At 38.0% G+C, this 20,251-nt stretch overlaps 2 protein-coding genes across 2 annotated transcripts; one reads left to right on the forward strand and one right to left on the reverse strand.

The window, feature by feature from the left end:
• The first annotated feature begins 5,835 nt into the window (after window positions 1-5,835).
• Window positions 5,836-6,883, forward strand: LOC117380587 (succinate receptor 1-like). Its single transcript, XM_033977414.2, has one exon. It carries the CDS (start codon window positions 5,836-5,838, stop codon window positions 6,784-6,786), a length of 951 nt encoding a protein of 316 aa, XP_033833305.2. The 3' UTR covers window positions 6,787-6,883.
• A 1,756-nt stretch (window positions 6,884-8,639) lies between these two features.
• aadac (arylacetamide deacetylase) lies at window positions 8,640-12,302 on the reverse strand. Its single transcript, XM_033977074.2, has 5 exons — window positions 11,992-12,302; window positions 11,218-11,446; window positions 11,059-11,128; window positions 10,635-10,806; window positions 8,640-10,082 (listed from the first exon to the last, which is right to left on the reverse strand). Exons 1-5 carry the CDS (start codon window positions 12,130-12,132, stop codon window positions 9,465-9,467), a joined length of 1,230 nt encoding a protein of 409 aa, XP_033832965.1. The 5' UTR covers window positions 12,133-12,302; the 3' UTR covers window positions 8,640-9,464.
• Between the last annotated feature and the right edge of the window lie 7,949 nt (window positions 12,303-20,251).

A 20,251-nucleotide genomic window follows, 5' to 3' on the forward strand; every position in this document is an offset into this window, starting at 1 on the left:
CGATATGCGTAGGATTCGTCAGCGTTCATTCATTCATTCACTTGCTACACTTGATGGTGATAAGCAGCCTCTCTCAGGCTGACAAGGTGGCTGAAGTGTCTTGCCAGATTACACAACAGTATGCTCTGGCCAGAGTCGGGACCAGCCCATCAAACTTCAACAAAAAAACATGTCCACTTTAGCCTCTGTGTTGTAGTAAGGGCAGTGTACTCCAATCCAGCAAGTGAGCTGTCGCAGTTTTACACACACGTAATTGATGGTCTGGATAAATAATGTATCAGAGGCCACATTGCAACATAGTTTGTAGTGTATGGCTGTGTGTATTAGTGGTCTTATGCACAAATGGTATAAATAACAAGCACTTCCTGCCTCAAAGCTTTCTTCCACAGCAGCCCTTGTATTATGGCATCAAGTCAAAACCAAGAACAGAAGCCATATTATTTCCACTCCTGTTTAGAAATGTTCACATCTGTAAAACCTGGTGACGCAGGTAATGGAACATGACGATTTAAAAAGGGCCCTAGGTGCATACAAGTGTGTGTATGTGTGTGTGTGTGGGGTGTGTGCGTGTGTGTGTGTGTGTGTGTGTGTGTGTGTGTGTGTGTGTGTGTGTGTGCGCACGCGCGTGCATGCATGTGTGTGTGGTGTGTGTGTGTAAGTGCTTGGAAAACAATTCTTCTGCAGAAAACTGCCACCTGCTCAAATGCACGACAGCAATTTGGAGCAACTGACAAGGACGCAACAGGCAAATGACACACAGATGTTGCTGTTAGCTGTTAACCTTTGAGCCACAGCTGCCAATTTCATGTGGAAAATAACTTTGCTTGTGAAATCTACACAGCTTTAAGCTACTGTTTAAGAAAAGACAGTCTGTTTACCTAAAAACTCTCAAATAATTCAATGACAGACATGAAGGATGGAAAAGAGCTACAAAGGACGACTCCAGAGGTTACATGAACTCTTTAATGGTGCACGATGCAGCTTTTCTGCTTATCTCCATAGAGATATTATTGGTTTTACGTGGAATGTGCCACAGTTAAAGGTATCTATCTTACATTTATACAAATACAAGTGTTTGGATTGCTAAGAAATACGTTGAAAAACATGCATTCTTACTATCTGACTATCTGACTATCTGGCATGTCTCATGGAGATATATACGTTTAATGCAATACTTTGGAAGAGCAAAGCTATAACATCTGCATGGGGAAAAGACCCTCCAACAGGAATGTTACATAGTGCTTGTTTAATTTATGGAAGCAATGTTTGAAAATCCCAAATACAAGTTTATTTGTTTTTTTCACAGCCTTTCTTTGATTCCTTTTTTTCTTAAGGAAATATTTTTGCAAGTCATTTTAAAATCCTATGAATTTATTTTACAGCCTTGAAGGGCAAGAGGGCACACTATAACTTGGACAGAGTGTTTAGGTATAATGTGTAAAGTGTGCAAACAAAGCCATGACTTGACATCCTCCTGCCCCACTGACCTTGAGGGCTGGCTCTGAAAAGCTGAAGTGAAAGCAGCAGCAGCAGTACAGCACCAATACATATTGCAGAGGCCAGGAAGTCCTAGCTCTGCAAAGCCTTTAGTGACTAGCGTAGCGATTAGTTGATGGTTAGCTGACCTGATGGTGGTTTTGAATTTATTCGTCCCAGTAGGCAGAAGAGGCAATCATATCAGTAACGCTGAGAAAGCCTGACGCAGCATAGAACAGCATGTGTAAAACAAGACTATAGCATTACACAGTGGTGGAAAGCAGAGAAGATCCTAGCAAGACAGGAAGTCAATGATATCAAGATCTAATAGGCATCTGCAAGTAAGAGAGAGGTATGACAAAAAGATACAACTATTTTTCATCAGTATTACAAAGATGTACTAAAATACTACTAAAATATTGCTAAAATGGCTAAATTATATTGTAATAATTAGGAAACATGAACACATGGTGGATGTTTACTAATATTTTGTTGAATATGCACGGGTGTGTGTGTTTGTATGAGTGTTGTATGAGGATGATACAAATTGAACCTCACCCCTTTATCTCCTGTTTTCACTTTACTATATACATGTGAATATGGTAGACTTGTATGCCTTTTTGTAGCATTATGTGACCATTGTAAACAAAATGAGTACTTCTGTCATAAGCTCAAAATACAAATCAACCAAACCTTAATGAAATACACCTTGAATTAATTGTTTTCAATTACATGTATTTTGTTTTAAATTACATGTATTATCGTCACTCTGTACTCTAGTAATTTATAGGATGACACATATAAGCATGTCTGTCAGGCATGAACAGTATATTTGCCTGCATACAGCACACATGCATCAGGTCACAGCCCACACTGGTTTTGTACCAATTAACTAGCTGTTATAACTGAACCATACTGATAATTAGAACAAGGTTAAGTGATAAAGTTGTAAGTGTGTCACCTTCTCAAACTGGGACAATGTAAGTGTAGGGTCTATTGAGGGGAACACACACTGCAGTTAATAAAGCAACATACTAAATAAGAACGTGGTTCTAAGTTGGTAAGTTGGTTTTATATTAATGAATTCTGAGTGAATTCATTTATGTAAACAGTTGCATGTTTCATCATATAGCTAAAAGAAAAACTGAAATTTATAGACTTACATCTAATCTAGGATTTCATCTCAAGGCAACTTGTGGAGTTTGTGGAATGTTGCGATGTGGAAATATACTGCCCTCTAGTGTAGAAGCTTTTTTGTTACAGGCTTCAAAGTTCTGCTAGTATATTTCACAGACAACTGCAGATATATATTCTTATCATATTCTAATCATCACATTTAGAATTAGTATTAGTATTAGTATTTTAGGCTATATTGATACATCTGTACCTATATATATATATATATATATATATATATATATATATATATATATATATATATATATATATATATATATATATATATATATATAAAAGGAAGGGAAAGGAGCCGAAGCTTGTGCGAGAGGTTGAGCGTTACCGACTAGATATAGTCGGCCTCGCCTCCACGCACAGTTTGGGCTCTGGAACCCAACTTCTTGAGAGGAGCTGGACTCTCCATTTCTCTGGCGTTGCCCGCGGGGTGAGGCGGCGAGTTGGTGTGGGCTTGCTCATCGCCCCACAGCTCAGCCGCTTCGTGTTGGGGTTCATTCCGGTGAACGAGAGGGAGGTCCCTGCACCTTCGGGTCGGGGACAGGTCTCTCACTGTTGTGTCGGCCTATGGGCCAAACAGCAGTGCAGAGTACCCGGCCTTCTTGGAGTCCCTGGGAGGGGTACTAGACAGTGCACCGACTGGGGACTCTGTTGTTCTCCTGGGGGACTTCAACGCCCATGTGGGTAACGACAGTGACACCTGGAGGGGCGTGATTGGGAAGAACGGCCTCCCTGATCTGAACCCGAGTGGTGTTTTGTTATTGGATTCTGTGTTAGTCACAGTTTGTCCATAACAAACACCATGTTCGAGCACAAGGGTGTCCATCAGTGCACTGGGTGCACCCTTAGGGATAGGGTGAGGAGCTCAGTCACACGGGAGGAGCTTGGAGTAGAGCCGCTGCTCCTACATGTTGAGAGGAGCCAGCTGAGGTGGCTCGGGCATCTGCTCAGGATGCCTCCTGGACGCCTCCCTAGGGAGGTATTTTGGGCATGTCCCACCGGGAGGAGGCCTTGGGGAAGACCCAGGACACGCTGGAGGGACTATGTCTCTCGGCTGGCCTGGGAACGCCTTGGGGTCCCACCGGAGGAGCTGGAGGACGTGTCTGGGGTGAGGGAAGTCTGGGAGTCCCTGCTTAGACTGCTGCCCCCGCGACCGCTTCGGATAAGCGGAAGAAAATGGATGGATGGACCTATCTATCTATATATATATATATATATATATATATATATATATATATATATATATATATATATATATATATATATATATATATATATATATATATATATATATATATATATATATATATATATATATATATATATATATATATATATATATATATATATATATATATATATACACACACACACACCATGTATAGGACCTACAGTGGAAATAATATATGACTAAACGCTAAATGTGGACACAGCAGTGTCCATAACTGAAATAAATTAGAATAAAACCATTCAGAAATGACCCCTTGAGATGCACCATCACATTTTCAAGGGTGTCCTCAAATCAGGTTTAAGCCTAGACTCGCTGTAGACTAATAACTGGATATATAATTTTCATATCAGGAAAAAGTCCGATTTCATGAGAAGTCAGATTAGATGAGAAATTTCAACTACAAAATGTCCTGATTACCCACATAATAAAGTTTGTATAAAGACTTGTATTGGCTTGAACCACAGAATTTACTGGCACTGTAATACACTGATACAGCCCACAGAGCAAAGAAAGTGTGTGGACAACATAGCCTGCCATTGAATGAGATCATGGAGAAAATAAATAAACAGCTAATTTAAAAATAACAATGTACTGCATCATTCTACCACTAGAGGACAATCATGTACATCTAGAGAGGAATTACAATATTCCTTTAAATGTAAAAGCTTACTGAACCCATGAATTTAATTGTACATGATTGTAGGCAATTTAGTAAATACACGTACATATGGGGCTACAGAAGAAAAAATAACTTTAGTGTCTTAAAAAAAATAATGTAGCAGCAATATATTGGCCAGGTTAGAACATAGAGATGTATCAGTACTAATATCACATATGGACATAGATAGTGTGATACACATTTTGCCTTCTATAAAAACAATAACTCACAATAAAACAAGTGATCAAATAAGCTTCATGTTACAACCAGTTGCTGTCTGCACTTAAAAGCTGCACTAAGGAGGAATGCTGACAGACTACTCTTGATCCCATAGTAATAAAACAAAACAGACCACTATCAGCCCAGCCTGGGTTTCTTAAGGACATACTATTATCTATTACATCACTGCTCTTCTCTGCGGGGCAAGGTAAAAAAGACTTCATCCTGACTGTGTCTCACATGTTTCTCAGCAGCAGATCATGTGCTCTCTAAAGGCTGAACAACATGACGCGCCATGTTGCCAAAATATACAGTAAAATTTCCATTAGAATTAACATCAACCAGATAAGTTATGCAACCAGCAGAAACTCACCAGCAGAGCCTCATGTTTCAAAGATCAACACTGTTTATCACCATGCATTACTGCTCCGAACACTGCACTGGGACAGCGCACTCTTTCCTCCAGATAATTTTCAACAACGTAAAAGAAAAAAATACATATTTGTAGGTAGATTAACTGTCACAACCTTTCAGTGTCAAGACAACCTTTGATTGGGTTGTTAGCCAAGAACATATTTGTAAGGTGCCTCTTAGTTTGATGGTTGTTTCATTAAAGTACATAAACACATGCTGTAGAATTTAAAGCAAAATCCAAGTTTATTAATCTGCTGCTATGTGTATTTGTTTTAAACAAAATCTGTTTGCATACAATGTAAATGGATTTACGCAAACAAATGCAGGCATGCACCTAATAAGGGGCTATAAGTTCCATATGAAAATTACAAATTAACTAAAAAGAATGACAATATCCTTTGAATCAGGCAGCTACTGAATTAAGTTTTTATTCTGGTTGACTTTCCAGCCTGTTGTGTTGAGACATCAGACCCACAACCTACAGTGTTTACTGTTTTCACTGTACAGAAAGTGGCAGTACCTGCTTGGACTGAGCCTGTACCATTCACATCACCAGTGGCTACTCACAGGGTAAGTCTTACTCTATAATACATGCACTTGTAAATGTCAAGGTTCAAAATGTTAAATTTTGCCTTGTCCTTTTCAGATGTTCGACTGTAAACTGATAGATGACATTCTTGAGAAGTACTACCTGTCACCACTTTACGCTATTGAATTTTGTTTAGGATTTTCAGGAAATGTGCTAGTCATACTTGGTTACATCTTTTGTTTGCCCAAATGGCAAAGCTGCAACATTTACCTGTTCAGCATGGCAGTATCAGACCTTATTTTCTTGTGTACATTCCCACGCCTTTCCTACCGCTACTCACATGAACAATCAGAAACCAGTCCTTATGCTTGTGTAATTAACCGTTATGTCCTGCATGTCAATCTGTATTCGTCCATTCTTTTTATGATGTGGGTGAGCATGGATCGATTTCTATTGATAAAATATCCAACCCGAAATCATATTCTCCTGAAGCCACGCACAGCCCTCGTGGTGACGGGACTCACCTGGCTCATTGTCAATACTGAGGTGGCACCTATGATTCACCTGATGGTCCAGGATCTGCGGAGCAGGAACTCCAGCCACTGTAAAGACTTTGCCAGTCTAAAAGGAGATATTGACAATTTAGGATACAGTCTGGGGCTGACCTTGTTTGGATATCTTATACCTTTAATTGGACTTTGCATATTTTCTTATAAGATTTCATTTCTACTTCGGTTACAAGACAGGATTCTGCCACAAAGGAATACTTCCTACAAACGGCCTCTTAAAGTTTCCACTTGTGCTACAGTGCTCTTTCTAGTCCTCTACACTCCATACCACGTGATGAGGAATATCCGGATCGCCTCTCAAAAGCCCTGGGCAAACCTGGAGTTCTGTACTAAAATGTACATTGAAGCAATATACATCATAACACGACCGTTGGCCTTTTTACACAGTGTACTAAACCCAATCTTCTACTTTCTGATGGGGGATAAGTTCAGAGACCTGCTGCTCACAAAGTTCAGGACACTGCTGAAAAAGACAGAACAGCAACAACAATCATCTTAAAGCAAAAGTAAATTATTTCAAAGTTGTCTTGTCATATAATGCCAAAGAAGCAAATATCTAGCCAAACATTAAGCACAGTCTATAAATGGGTAGTAAAACTTCAGTCCCAAATTGTGGTCCTTAAATATAATTAACACTTTTCATTAAGGGACATAAGGCATGTTATTTTCCTGACTCACCGTGTCCATAAGTAGTCTGTGTAGGCTTAGATAATATTGTTCTTCTGAGTAGTGTTAAAGTCAGTAGCCTCGCTGACAGTGAGCCGTGGTGTGGTTGCACTCTCAAGCACTTAGACTCACAGCGAGTTAGCACAACAGACTTGACCAGGTGCTTTCTCTCAGTCATAACGCTGCACCGTGCCAGTTCATTTATACTGGCGTCATTCCTGGAAAGAGTCAGAAAAACAAAACAAATGAAATATTAGTCAGTCCTCTCAGTGTGAGTTTCACCAAGAAAAGCGGCAGGGAAAAAAATGTACAAAAGGTACATGTGAGGACATCTGCAACGAAAAAGTATTTTGTTGTACAATGGTGTAGAGAAGGAATGTGTAGCCTAATTAGCATTTGACTAAAGGAATATCCAGTTATGTCATCACAGAACATGCTCGTGGCTACATTAGGGGGCATGCTTTACAGTGTCTAAGCATAATCTGAACCGTTTGAAATATTATATAATCCATTTCACGTTACTGTTATTATGCTTAAACCAGAGGATTTAGATAGGACTTCACTACTACAGTTTTCACTCTTACATGTGCAGGGCTCCTTTTTCCTAACATTCCTAACAAATCCAGAACAATTTTTATATGGTATTCCCACAGACTATGGGTATTCTACAAAAAAAAAAAATCTGTCTGGTGCTGCTTTGCTTGAAAATACTTTCAAGATGGGATTAACAGGTGTGAAGTAGATGTATGTGACGAGTGGAGAAGCAGGTAAATGACATATAAATTCAGTAGCATGGGGAAAAAAGTCTTTTACAGAGAAAAGCCTTTAGAAATGTCAGTTGCCATGGTCTTCTCCATCAAAAACAGCTATACCTAGCATGAGACTGATGCTGTGTGGCCGCCATTTTGAGTATTTTGATTTAAGTAATTCAGATGGTGTCTGTGCTGTGCTGTACTCTGTCTGTGCTGTACTCTGTCTGTGCTGTGCTGTACTCTGTCTGTGCTGTACTCTGTCTGTGCTGTGCTGTACTCTGTGCTGTGCTGTACTCTGTGCTGTGCTGTACTCTGTCTGTGCTGTGCTGTACTCTGTCTGTGCTGTGCTATACTCTGTCTGTGCTGTACTCTGCTTGGTAAGGACACTCCAGAAACACATTGCCACACTGAATTTCACTGTAGGAAGAAAACTGGCTGGCTGGCCAGGCTAGCCATTTTCAGCAACAGGGATTTTATTTATTTATTTTTTTATGTGTTCTTTTATATGAGTCTGTCATGTTTCTTGATGATTCTTTTATACCATGGTTCTGTAAACATTGTATAGCTATTGTTTACATATATTTCTTATTGTTATTTTTGTTCTCCTTTCTCATTATTATTCATTTGTAAATCCATAAAGAACAAAAAAGTTTTGTGTCTCGTTTGCTTTTATTTGGTACGCCCATAAAGGAAAAACATTGCGTTTTTCATTCTTTGTATGACCATAAATAATGGAGGCATGCTCTCATGCATACACATGTATGCATAAGTGTATGCACATAAGCAAGTTCCCTAAATGTCTAATGCAAAGATTCCCAACGTGTAGTTTGGAAGTAAGTAGCTCTCCATCTTCTTCCAAAGAGCTCCTGAAAGGATTAAGGAAATATAGATATGAAGCTGAATATTGAAAATGTGATTAATCACAGCCATATTGCCATTGTATACTTTTAATGTTTAAACTCTGTGCACTGATAAATGGATCATGATCTAGGATTTACGGGCATGATTTACCTGTACCCCATCTATAGCCCACTGTCACTGTTATCAAGACTTATAGACTATAAAGTTTCTAGCGTTCACAAACGAGTAGTTGTAAAAGTAGCTCACCAGAGTAAAAAGCACAGTAACAATGTATGAAGAGTAGGACCCTACAAGTTCCTTGAACTTCTACATATTCCCTTTGAGCCAATATTTGTTTTCTCTTTTCGATGTGCACATGCTTCTTGTACTGACAACAAATAAAATAAAATAAAGAATATGGGATATGTTTCAGTTATAGGGTTTTCTTTTCATGAAAATAAACAGTTACAGTTGAACAATGATTAACATATGATCAATAATGATTAACATGACTTAAAGTGAAATATATTACATGTATTTATCTATAGAACATATTTGTGCAAAAAGCAACACTCCCACAAGAAGTTCAGTGCATTTATCAACTAAACAGTTTGTCAAGGTTATATTACCTTAGTATATGAAAGTAAGTAAATGGGCCCTGGGGAAAAAAACTATGGTCTAAATAGCTGTTGTTTTTTCCCTCAGTTGTTTTGTCAATACACTATTTTTTACATTCAAGTGTCAAACACTGTGCTTCCTCTGTTTCTTTTCAAAAATGTACAGTCATCTTGAATCACAGTGGTCTATACATCAGCATTCTTCACACACTTTGCACCAGCTTCCAAAAGCATTTGTCATGTGCATTTGTATAATACAAGATAAAAAGAGGAATGAAATAATTCAAATATTGTCTTTGTTTTTACAAGCTCACTTGTAGCCATTTGACAAAGTTGTCAGTCATTAGGTGTGCTATCAGGAAATCAGTTGGCCACACAGTGAACATCATTGCTCCATGGAATCCTGTCTCATAGTGATGATGCGTCACGTCCACACCAGCCGCGCGCAGTCGTGTGACATACATGACCCCGTCGTCTCGCAGGACATCAAACTCGCAGGTCAGGACATAGGTCTTTGGCAGAGCATGCAGAGCTGAATCTGGAACCAACAGGGGGGATGCTCTGGGGTCTCCAATCCAACGCCATTGTCTATCTAATGCCTTGCTCTTTTCCTGCATCACCACTGGTGCACTGTAATTGTACTGTTTATGGTATCTTTCAGGTAAGAAGGCACTCCAGTTAACAAACTTCAGCAGAGTAGAAGACTCAGGGCTGTTATGTAAGTTAGCCATCATTGCGCTGAATAGTTTTTTGTCACTGGTGAAGTACTCGCTCCAAAAGCGCACCATGAGGGTACGTGGCAGGAGGGGCATGTCCTGATTCTGCTGGTATGATGGTGTGTTGAGGTCCAGGGCCTGCATCACTGGGTACAGTAGACCTTGAGCCTTGAAATTAACTTGTTGCTCTGGATCATTCAGTAACTGTAAAGAAACAAACAATTACAACTCAAGTCTAATGGAACAATTTAAAATAGAAATGTACTTTATCATTTAAATATTATTTTGTCTGTGTAAAGCCTGGGTTTGGGTTTGCTTCTCCAGTGTTGTCTACTCCACCCCTCCCCTTTCTGTTACCCCTCTGCTTGGATGAATGATAAAAAGAAAAATGGTATGCATGCTCTCCCAGTCTGATGCCTAAAATATTAGCTTGAAGCTGATCTTCTTCTAAAGCTAAAGAAAAGAGCAGGACAATAGATTTATGCATAACTAATATATCTAAGAGGGAGCACATTTTCTGGGACCTCCTGCTGCGGTTATTTTGTCCCTTTGTTCTTTCCCTGTCTCTGCCTGAAACCTATCTGCTTTTCTACTTATTTCAACAGCTAAACACATATTTTTATTTAAAATAACTATTTTAAATAATTGTATTCAAAGTATGAAAAATGGGTACTACTGTCTGTAGTTGCGTACAATAAAGATAGTGGTGCGCGCAATGTATAGAGGTATAGTTATTATAATAATTGATTTGAATACCTGCTGAGTGACCGCAGCTGCCAAGTTCCCCCCTGCACTGTCCCCGGACACAGCGACACGTCCTGGGTGCACAGAATACTGTGCCAGCACCTCCTTCTGGAGGAAACGTTTCACCACTCGGTACACATCCTCATATGGCTCAGGGAAGTGGTGAGGAGGAGCAAGACGATAACTGAAGAAATACATTTTTAAATGAATGCTTAGGATTTATGTTACAATGGCTGAATGTATTTTTCAAATTGTAGTTACAACACTACCCTAGTCTATAGGCTTTGTTAATGGTTAATGGCTAAGATAGTGGCTGATTATAAAGTAAAACTAAATGTAGCTATGGATTGATGGGATTGAGTTGCATAACTGTTAGTCAGATAAGTATTGCTTCATTCAGGTTGTGTATGTGTTTAAATGAGCATTTAATACTTACTCTACAGAAAGAACAACAGCATTTAGCTCCTTTACAATCTTCCTGGCCAAGAGATCATATGGGCTCATTCCTAAACAGACAGGGGTTAATATTTACAACATTTTCATCAAACTTCAAATGAATATGTGTGATTAAAAAGAATGGGACAATAAGACTCACTAGGACTGCCTAGACACCAGCCCCCACCATGCAGGTATACCACAGCTCTTCTGAGATCACTGCTATCTGCTTTCTGCTGTGGCTGATACACAAGTACATCCACTCCTTCAAAAGACTCCTCTATGACCTGGACATGTGCATCAGACAATGGAACTACTTTCTCAATCAGAGTAATGAGGTACATCACACCCATATAGTGCTGCAGCCCCACTAACTCACTGAAGTCTGCCTGTAGAGAAACAGCAAAAGACACAAACATACATTATATCAATAATAACACCTTCTTCACCTCCATTTGCTGCAGTGCTATTTTCATAGCAAACTTTTATTGTTATAATGTTACAAAAAATAGAGGCAAAATACTATATGCTAAGAGCAATATGAACTTCATGCACTACCAATCCGTCAAATGTTGATATAACAAGCAAACATTTGATAAGGATTTATAACTGTGAAGAAAACAATTTGGATACAGTTCAGTGATGTATGAAATGCCTCAAGTATTCATTCCACATAAAACAATCAGCAAGAACGGATGTATTAGGTCTATTATTAGCACAAGTGAACAAGACTATACATCTGACGGATTAGTGTCTGACATAATCTGTTGTCACCACCTCATCAGCAAAATGAACTGTTAAATGCGTGTAAACTAAAGACTAAGTATGCTCATAGAGCTCTGGCATGTTAAGTGAGCTGTTACTGTATAATAAACATAGTATATTATGTATAATATGTTACTTTGATATGTGTACTACTGTGTGTAAGACTTACCACATGGCTGAGAGTTCTGAAGAAAGAGTTGGTGAGCATAATTTTCCATTTCTGTTCCATCTGTTCAGGAAGGGGTTCATAAATGTAATAAGCAGAAAAGGAGCAGACAGACACAAATAAGATGATGCTTCTCCACTTCATTGTAAAGATGCGCTCTCCACAGCTGACAGTCAGCTGCAAACTGCAACAGTCTGCACCCTACACACACTGTTGTTGAATTTAAAAGAAAATCTATTGATCAAGATTTATGTCAAAAGTCCAAACACACAATCCTCTCAGAGTGCGTGCACACTCCTCTGCCTACTGGATGTGATATGCTGCTTGCTTGAGAAACACTTTTAGCCATTAGGGGCGGCACCCACCAGAGGTACTGAGCTCTCTGTGATTGGTAACCACTCTGGAAATCCCGCCCTTGACACCATGCTATTCTGTGAAGAACTTGAAGTGCATATACAGATGCTGTATATCATATATATTTTCTGAATTTGTTTATAAACAGTCTATTTAAAGATGCAAAGTGAATGAGTGGCTAGCAGTAAACAGAATTTGCATGTTCTCCCCATGTCTGGGTAGGGCCCCCCAAACCAAAACATGCACAATCGGTAAGATCCCTCAGCTAAGGTCAGAGGCAGAGGTAGCAATACAAAAATACTTCAGGGGGTGACATGGACTTGTTGTACTTTGTTACTATACTTGAGTGGATTTTTAGGTATCTCTACTTGAGTATTACATTTTCTGGTAACTCTGGTAACATAAACATAAATACCAATAATTTATAACCTATACACCAACGTGGGCTTGTTAAATGTTAAACCCATGTACAGTTTTATATTCTTCTAAAGTCAGTGTGCACAGACTTGTCCTAATGTACAACAGTGATTTTTTTTTTTCTTTTGTTTCTAAACTCACGCAATCACACACTCCGCCCATGGGCAGAAGTATAAAACAAGTTGACTTCAGACTGTTCCATGAACACACAAACAAAGGGAGAGGAGAAAAGATAGCTGTAAGACAACAGTTTGTATGGCATCAGTGTTCGTGTTGATGAACATTTAGGACTGAAGTGGCATCTCATCAGTGAGGAGCAGTCAAGTGCAGCAGGTGAGGGAGGGGCACAGGTGGGGAAGGGGTTGCACACCTGACTTTAATTTGAGCCATGAGATCTTAGACTGGAAGCAACTCAAACCTATTGGCATGTGTGCATTTCATCTACCAAATTTATCCCATATAGAAAGGCTTTCTTATTTTGCATGTTTAATTATCACGACACCTGTTGTATAACATCCAGTTACTCTCAATGAATCAATAATTAAAAGCCAATAGACACGTCACTTCAGTAAAAATGGATGACCACACAGTTTTTTTGAAAGGCTTTATTACAATAAAGCTTGTATAGGTGCTCACTATAATAAAAGCCTATAGTAAATTTCAAAGTATTTAATGAAACTCTGGCTTTTCCCAAAATATGCAAATATCCAGTGATATTGTAACCCATCAGCCTCTTCATCATAGTTTGGGCTAAAATGTGTGTGTTGTTTTTTTTTTTAGTAGTATAATGTATAAAGTACAATGTAACAGTATTCAGAATACTGCAGTATAATGCATAAAGTATAATGTAACTGTGTAGTGCAACAGCACTCTATCACTCTATCACTCTATCACTCTATCACTCTATCTGCAGTGAGACTGGGCCATGTTACAAGATTATGGTATTCAGTATTCTGTAACACAAAACATTTATTATTTCCATCACGTGTGTATTCATAATAAATATATAGTCTAAGAAGCTTTTTGAGTCTAGTTATATTTATATGCATTATATATATTTATAACTAATATATATATATTTAAACATTAAAATAATGAAATAAATAAAACATACAGGCACTTGTTCTAATGCTCACACAAAATATTCTTCTGAAGAAAATACACATTTTAATTTGAAAAAAAAAAACAAATCTGGCTTTAGTCAATTTTAATGTATTGACTGTTTAAGGCAATTATGTATATATTTTCCTCAGTATTATATAGTCCACTTTATAGCTTAAGTAGTGAAGTACACTAAGTTGAAAACTGAAAGAAACTGCTTGTGGTAAAATGTAGTGTCTGTAGTTTTGACATAAATCTGATGCTATACCAACCAACAAGGTGAAACAGTTTGATAGTTGTTATAGTTACACTTCAAAGCCATGTTTCATACTTCTACAGTATGCATCAGTTCATCACAGTACTCGTAAACTATGCACTCTCTCGGTCCCTCACATAGTTAGCGTACTAAATGAGAGAAACTGCAAGACTAAGGTTTCTATGAATGGTCGGCATTGCTTTGTTGGCAGCTAATTATTATTTTTAATTTAGTGGAGTTTGCATGTTCTCCTGCAGTAAAAATAAAATATAAATAAAAATGTCTTGACTGTCACTGGTCAAATTTTTTACTCTGCCTTTGTTTGTCCCATAGAAGAAACTGAGATGATACACTTCTATACTTTCACAATCACAGCCAAGGAGGGTAACAGCATCAGATGTGACTACTAGGGCTTGATGAGGAAGAAGTTTCAGGCATTCAGGTCAACATGCAGGGCATTTAAGGAGGTAGAACTGTCCCACTGAGTGTCTATATGATGTTACTGGATATTTGTGTTTCAGGTGCGGTTGTCTCAAATATCCTCAAACTAACAAAGACAAGACACATCTGACAGATTAGAGAACAAAGTACAATTTGGCTTGCCAAATTGTACTTGCCTTGTCAAACGAAACAAAACCACCATAGAACCAAGTTATCCAGTGAGATAAGTAAGATAATGTAGATATGAAACACTTCAGGAATAGTGCTGTGTATCATTTCACAAGGTTAATGTGACCTCAATACAATGAGGAGAGACTCATTGTATCAATTGTATGACTGGGGCTATATTTAGAGATAGACAAATATATGGGTTCTATTTTTATTATGCCGGGCAGTGCAAATTATAGACAGTAATGGAGTTTGTAGTGGTTTTCAAATAATGTATCTTGTGGGAAAAGATCAATATCTGCCTTATATATCAGTCAAAAGTATCGGCAGAGGATTTTGAGCATTGGCGTCTCGAAATTATAGAATACCTTGGACTATGAAAATACTCATATCAGTTGATCTGTAGCTATATTACCCATAAAACCTGTACAGCTGTTAAAATAAATAAGAACTGTTTTTTTAAAAAGTTACTAAACTAACTTTTTACAAAAAAGCAACATATAATGTTTTATAAGCCACATTACATTTTTTTCTAGTTCCTAATAAAATTGCTTAAGTTCAATTTTCAGCAAATTTACCAGGAATTTTCCACCCTTTTGCAATCCTATAGTGCATGCATATCTCATGTTGCAAGTGGTTGAAGAGGCACCAAACACACACTCTGCACTCATGAGGCTACACTCACTCTCCTAGGTTTGAATCTGATAATTCAATACACTGTGAATCCTACAGCTAAGTGTAGCACATGTGAACAAAATTTGCATCTTATCAAACAGCGGTAGCTTATGTGACTTAAATCCCAGGGGAAGCCCCTTATGCTTGCATCACTGGAGATTAATGAATAGCATAAATTAAACAGACAGAGCAAAGCTATTTCCTCTGATAGTGGCAGTTCCCCTCGGTGTTGACATGCCCAAAATGGCTGTGACACATAATCTTGTTGCTGCAGCATAAGACAGCTATGGTTACAGGCAGTCTAATCTAATAATATTAGTTGTGACAGATGAGATGAGATGTAAGCTAATGTGTCCTGGCTCCACTAGGAGGGCAAAGTCTTTCCATAATTAACATAGTATGTTATAATGTGTTATTTAGTAAAACGGCAACTTTTATAACACAACAAGAAACAGCTAAAATACTAACTTTAGCACATACTAAATATAAAACAGCTGGTTATGCAACCCTTTTCCCAGATTGAATGAGGGTGTATTTACTGTATCCATATGTCTCAGATTGAGCAGGGCTGCGCACAGACAAATATATCTGAGGTGAGGCAGAGAACAGCCAGGACACGGGGTGGATTAGTGCAGCCCCATGTAGACTGATCACTGCTGAGCTGCACAACTCTTTCACATGTTTCTGAATATGAATCATGCTTTAGAAACCCCACAGGTCCCCCTGGATTGGCCCCTCTCCTGAGCTCTCTCACTCATCTTCTGAGGGGGACCACCTCAGTTAGTTGGTAAATCTTTAATGGGCTTCACTCTGCACTATGTCAGTGGGAGAGGGTGACAGAAAGTGCACAGGCCTGATGTTGTATTCATCTAGAACCTCCATGCTGTGCCACAGGACTTCCCAGTGTGGGGGGAGTTCAAGGAGACTGGAAAAATAACAAGGCTCCACCAAATTGAATTACGTAAGTGTTGATTTGTGAGCCCTTCCATGAACATAGTGTATATTTTCATATGCACTATATTGTACAGTATAACATGATGTGTATATAATAGGAAATATTATTCACACCTGTAGATAAAACATTACAGTTAGATGTTCCTGCTGATGCAACTCATTTGCATAATACATATTTAATTTTGGCAGGTTTAACTACATTCCTGTTTATTGCTAGCTATATTATATGTTTGATATATATGTTTTGTTGCTGTCATCTAAGTCTGTGTTAAAAGTATTGACCCCTGGTCAGCAAAAACAAGTCTTCCAAAAACGTGTGACTTCAATCAGCATTACATGCCCCGGGCGTACCTCCTAATCATGGGACCGGTGTAGGAAAGAGCCCCTGGGTAAGCTCTTTATCAGTAGTCGCCTTCAACAACTTGTGTCATAGGAATGTTCCCCTCTCACCTCTTTCCTCTGAGTTTCTCTCTTGTTTCTTTCAGATGGTCATATGGTCAGAGAAATGTGTTGTCCACAAGAGGGAGCTACAGATTAGCAAGAATAGTCTGTTCAAAAGTTTGAGATACTGATGTATTTTTATTGTAAATGGTGATACCGTATTGATGCCAATTAAATCATAAAACCAGCAATAAGCCTGGAAGGTACAAAATGTGCATTTTCAGACATAGAAGCAGCCCCCTCACTGTGACTGAGAATGTTTTGAGTATACTTGTATCTGTTGTAATCCAAGTTACTATGAGTGTTCTCAACCATTTTGGCTTACCAGGGGTTAAACAGGTTAGGGCTGTAGACAGTATTACTGTATGTCTAAGTGGATTATAGTTGATTGGCTTTGTGTACCCTATGTTAAATATTGCTTTGGTGACCCCTAGAGGTAAACTATTTACATTACAAATATTCTACAGACGTTCTCATGCAGTTAAAAGTGCACTTACTTTTCTGGCGGAGGGTCCACTACTTGTAGGGCTGGGTGATTTTGCCTGAAAATAAAAATTAAAAATTCCATTTTCAATTTCTCCCCCTTTAGGCCAAAGTTTGCTTTGTTCTTTGTGACCATAGTGAGCAGCCTTTTCTTGCATTTCCAAGTGAGGAAAATAAAAATGGTTTGTCTTCCAAACAAATCTATTTGAATTTCAAATTTGATGAATCGATTTAATCGAGATGTTGGCAGAGTCTCCACCAGAAAAGTTACATAATGCATCTTTAATCAACCAGAAAAGATGAGTCAGTTGAGTCCTCAGTTGAGTCATAATGTTGTAAAAGGACATAGATTTGACAAATTATAATGAGGGGAAATTTGTTTAGGATACACCACATTCTTAATAGACCCTGAATCAAGGTTTTAGTTTGACCCAGACCACTACTTTCACGGTCTGGTTTAAGGCATTATGACAATGGAAAAAACAGCCAGTCATAAAGCTGGGCTGTCTAGAAAATTCACACGCAAATCCATCCTTCATACAACTGTGTGCAATGCCTGTCAGTGGGCTGATCTATTTACTTTTGATATTTGTATTTTGAAAGTAGTAGGAGACAAGTTGTAGTAATTGTATGTATTGCAATGTATAAACAAAATATTAAAACAAAAAAAAGCAAAAACACAAAGATAAGGTTATGTATTTGGGGTGCAATATTCCTTTGTGTGCGTTATTTCCTAACCTGATGTGCAGCTATGTTACAACAAGCTTAAAGTTGTTATAGAAAAAGGTAAAGTAATTGAATGGTTAGTATCAGTGTTACATTGTTCTTCGTTAAATGTTACTTTATTATGTGTTATTTTAAGAAAATCATTATGAATAAAATATTTTAGTTGCGGTATATACTCTATACTATACTATACTATACTATTTTTAGGAAAATAATGTACAAATGTAGTGACGTTGAAGAACTGTAAGAAAGCGGTCCAATGAAAGGTTCAAAAAAAAGCTGCTACAATCAAGATGATAAACATAGACAAACAAAAAGTCCACATGTATCTGTGTTCCTGATGAACCTGGACATGTTCACAAACATTTCAACTGACAGTGGAACATGCAAAGATATACATAGATAACCATTAGTGTCATGCAGCCACAACAGTAACACAGCAGATCAGGGTCTGATTATAACATTATGACATTTGTTCAAACTGACATACAGTATATGTTATTGTAGATCACAAAGTCCACACAATGGCACTAGAAAGCATATTCACAAGGTGATTGCTTTGAGTTTAGCAAGTCTTGCAGTTTGAACTTAACTTAAACAGGTTTTGTATAGTACTACAAGACTAAACACAGACTTTATGGCTGTACCATTTTGTCTGGTAGAAGCCATAGATGAATGTCATAAGTTCCTCATACAGGCTTACGTTTCCTGCAGCATGACCTCACATGACCTGTGACCTCTGATCGTGCTATTAGAGGGGCAGTGATGTCTGATAGAACTGGCCTTCAGCTATTATTAACCTTCAGTAGTACTGTGTGATATGTATTACAAACATTGGTTATTGTGTGGAGAAGCACTATGTTCTCTGAGGACTAGGATGTGTGCATGTGATAAAAGTTCCTTTAATTAAAACATTTGTCCAGCTCAGTGATAGATTCAGATATAAACAGCGTGTTGAATTATAAAATTATAAAGCAGTGTAAATTGTTCAGGAAACAGGTGCAATTAACTGTGTCCAACCACTGCTAATGAAAGTGTGCTCAGTAATTCAAAACACATGGTTTAACAGTTCAGAAAGCAATTACACAAAGATTAGACAAAAAGGATAGACACTTTTGCATATGTTTCTGAGTTGGTTGTTACTTTGACCTGGTCAATAGCAGGTTACTGTCCTGCAACAAATTCAAATACACAAGCATCCTCTTCAAACTGTGAATGCAGCATCTGGGACCTCTGCTACAGCACAACTTTTTCCACACGGGGTTGAAGTCTGTGTCACAAGTGAATAAGGGGTTACACATGTTAACATGGCTTTTCCAAATACTGACAGAGACCTCTGGCCTGCTGCTCCTTTGAACCTGTTAAGCTATGTTAAGAACATCTTTTATTGGGAAATAAGAAGTACTTTACAGACTTTACCCAAGAACAAGAACATGGTATGAAAAACATTATGGTGTTTGCTTACGTGTTTTTCAGCTCATCATATGACCCAAACCAATAACCAAATGTATATGCTGAAAGCTTATATTAATAATACCACAGTCATTTAGCAATAATGTACCAAAGATTCAAGATTAAGAAGGTTATAAGCCAAAGCAAAGTCTGCCTAAATGGTAAAAAATTGTAAATAAGGGATTTATTTGACAGGGACAGTGCATATTAATGAACATGTGTAATCACAGCGTAAATATGACAGGATTACAGCAACAATCTCATTTCCATCTGGAGTGAAATCTGTTTATTTACATGAATCATAGCAGACTCTAAAGCAAAGAGTGCATTTCATATCGAATCATTCAATAAAGTACATAATAAGTAGGACTGCATGATATGAGTAAAGAAAATGCAATAAATATGCAATAATTATTATTATTTGGCTATTTTCAATTATTTAACTACCGGTAATACTATTGTGTCTCAATAAAAACATAATTAAGACCAAAACACGGCTTAATTTAGGCCAAAAATATGACTAACATGTGGCTATATTTTTATATTAAAACTTTCAAACAATCTGTTGCAATACTGAGAATTTAATATTTTAAACTTAAATCTTTTAGAACACAAATTTGCATTAAAAAAATGTGTCACGGTTTGGCTTCATGTAAGAGGATATTATTTCCAAAGTCCTGTCAATCACCTCCCACAGAGGGGCCCAAGTCATAACTGAGCAGTGAGTGTGTGGAGATGTGAAGCCAAAGCTGTGTGTGTCTGCAGATTCCTCAAAGCCTACCAGCTAACTGTGAC

This window comes from Periophthalmus magnuspinnatus, chromosome 13 (assembly GCF_009829125.3).
Source record: "Periophthalmus magnuspinnatus isolate fPerMag1 chromosome 13, fPerMag1.2.pri, whole genome shotgun sequence".
NCBI classification, from domain to species: Eukaryota; Metazoa; Chordata; class Actinopteri; order Gobiiformes; family Gobiidae; genus Periophthalmus; species Periophthalmus magnuspinnatus.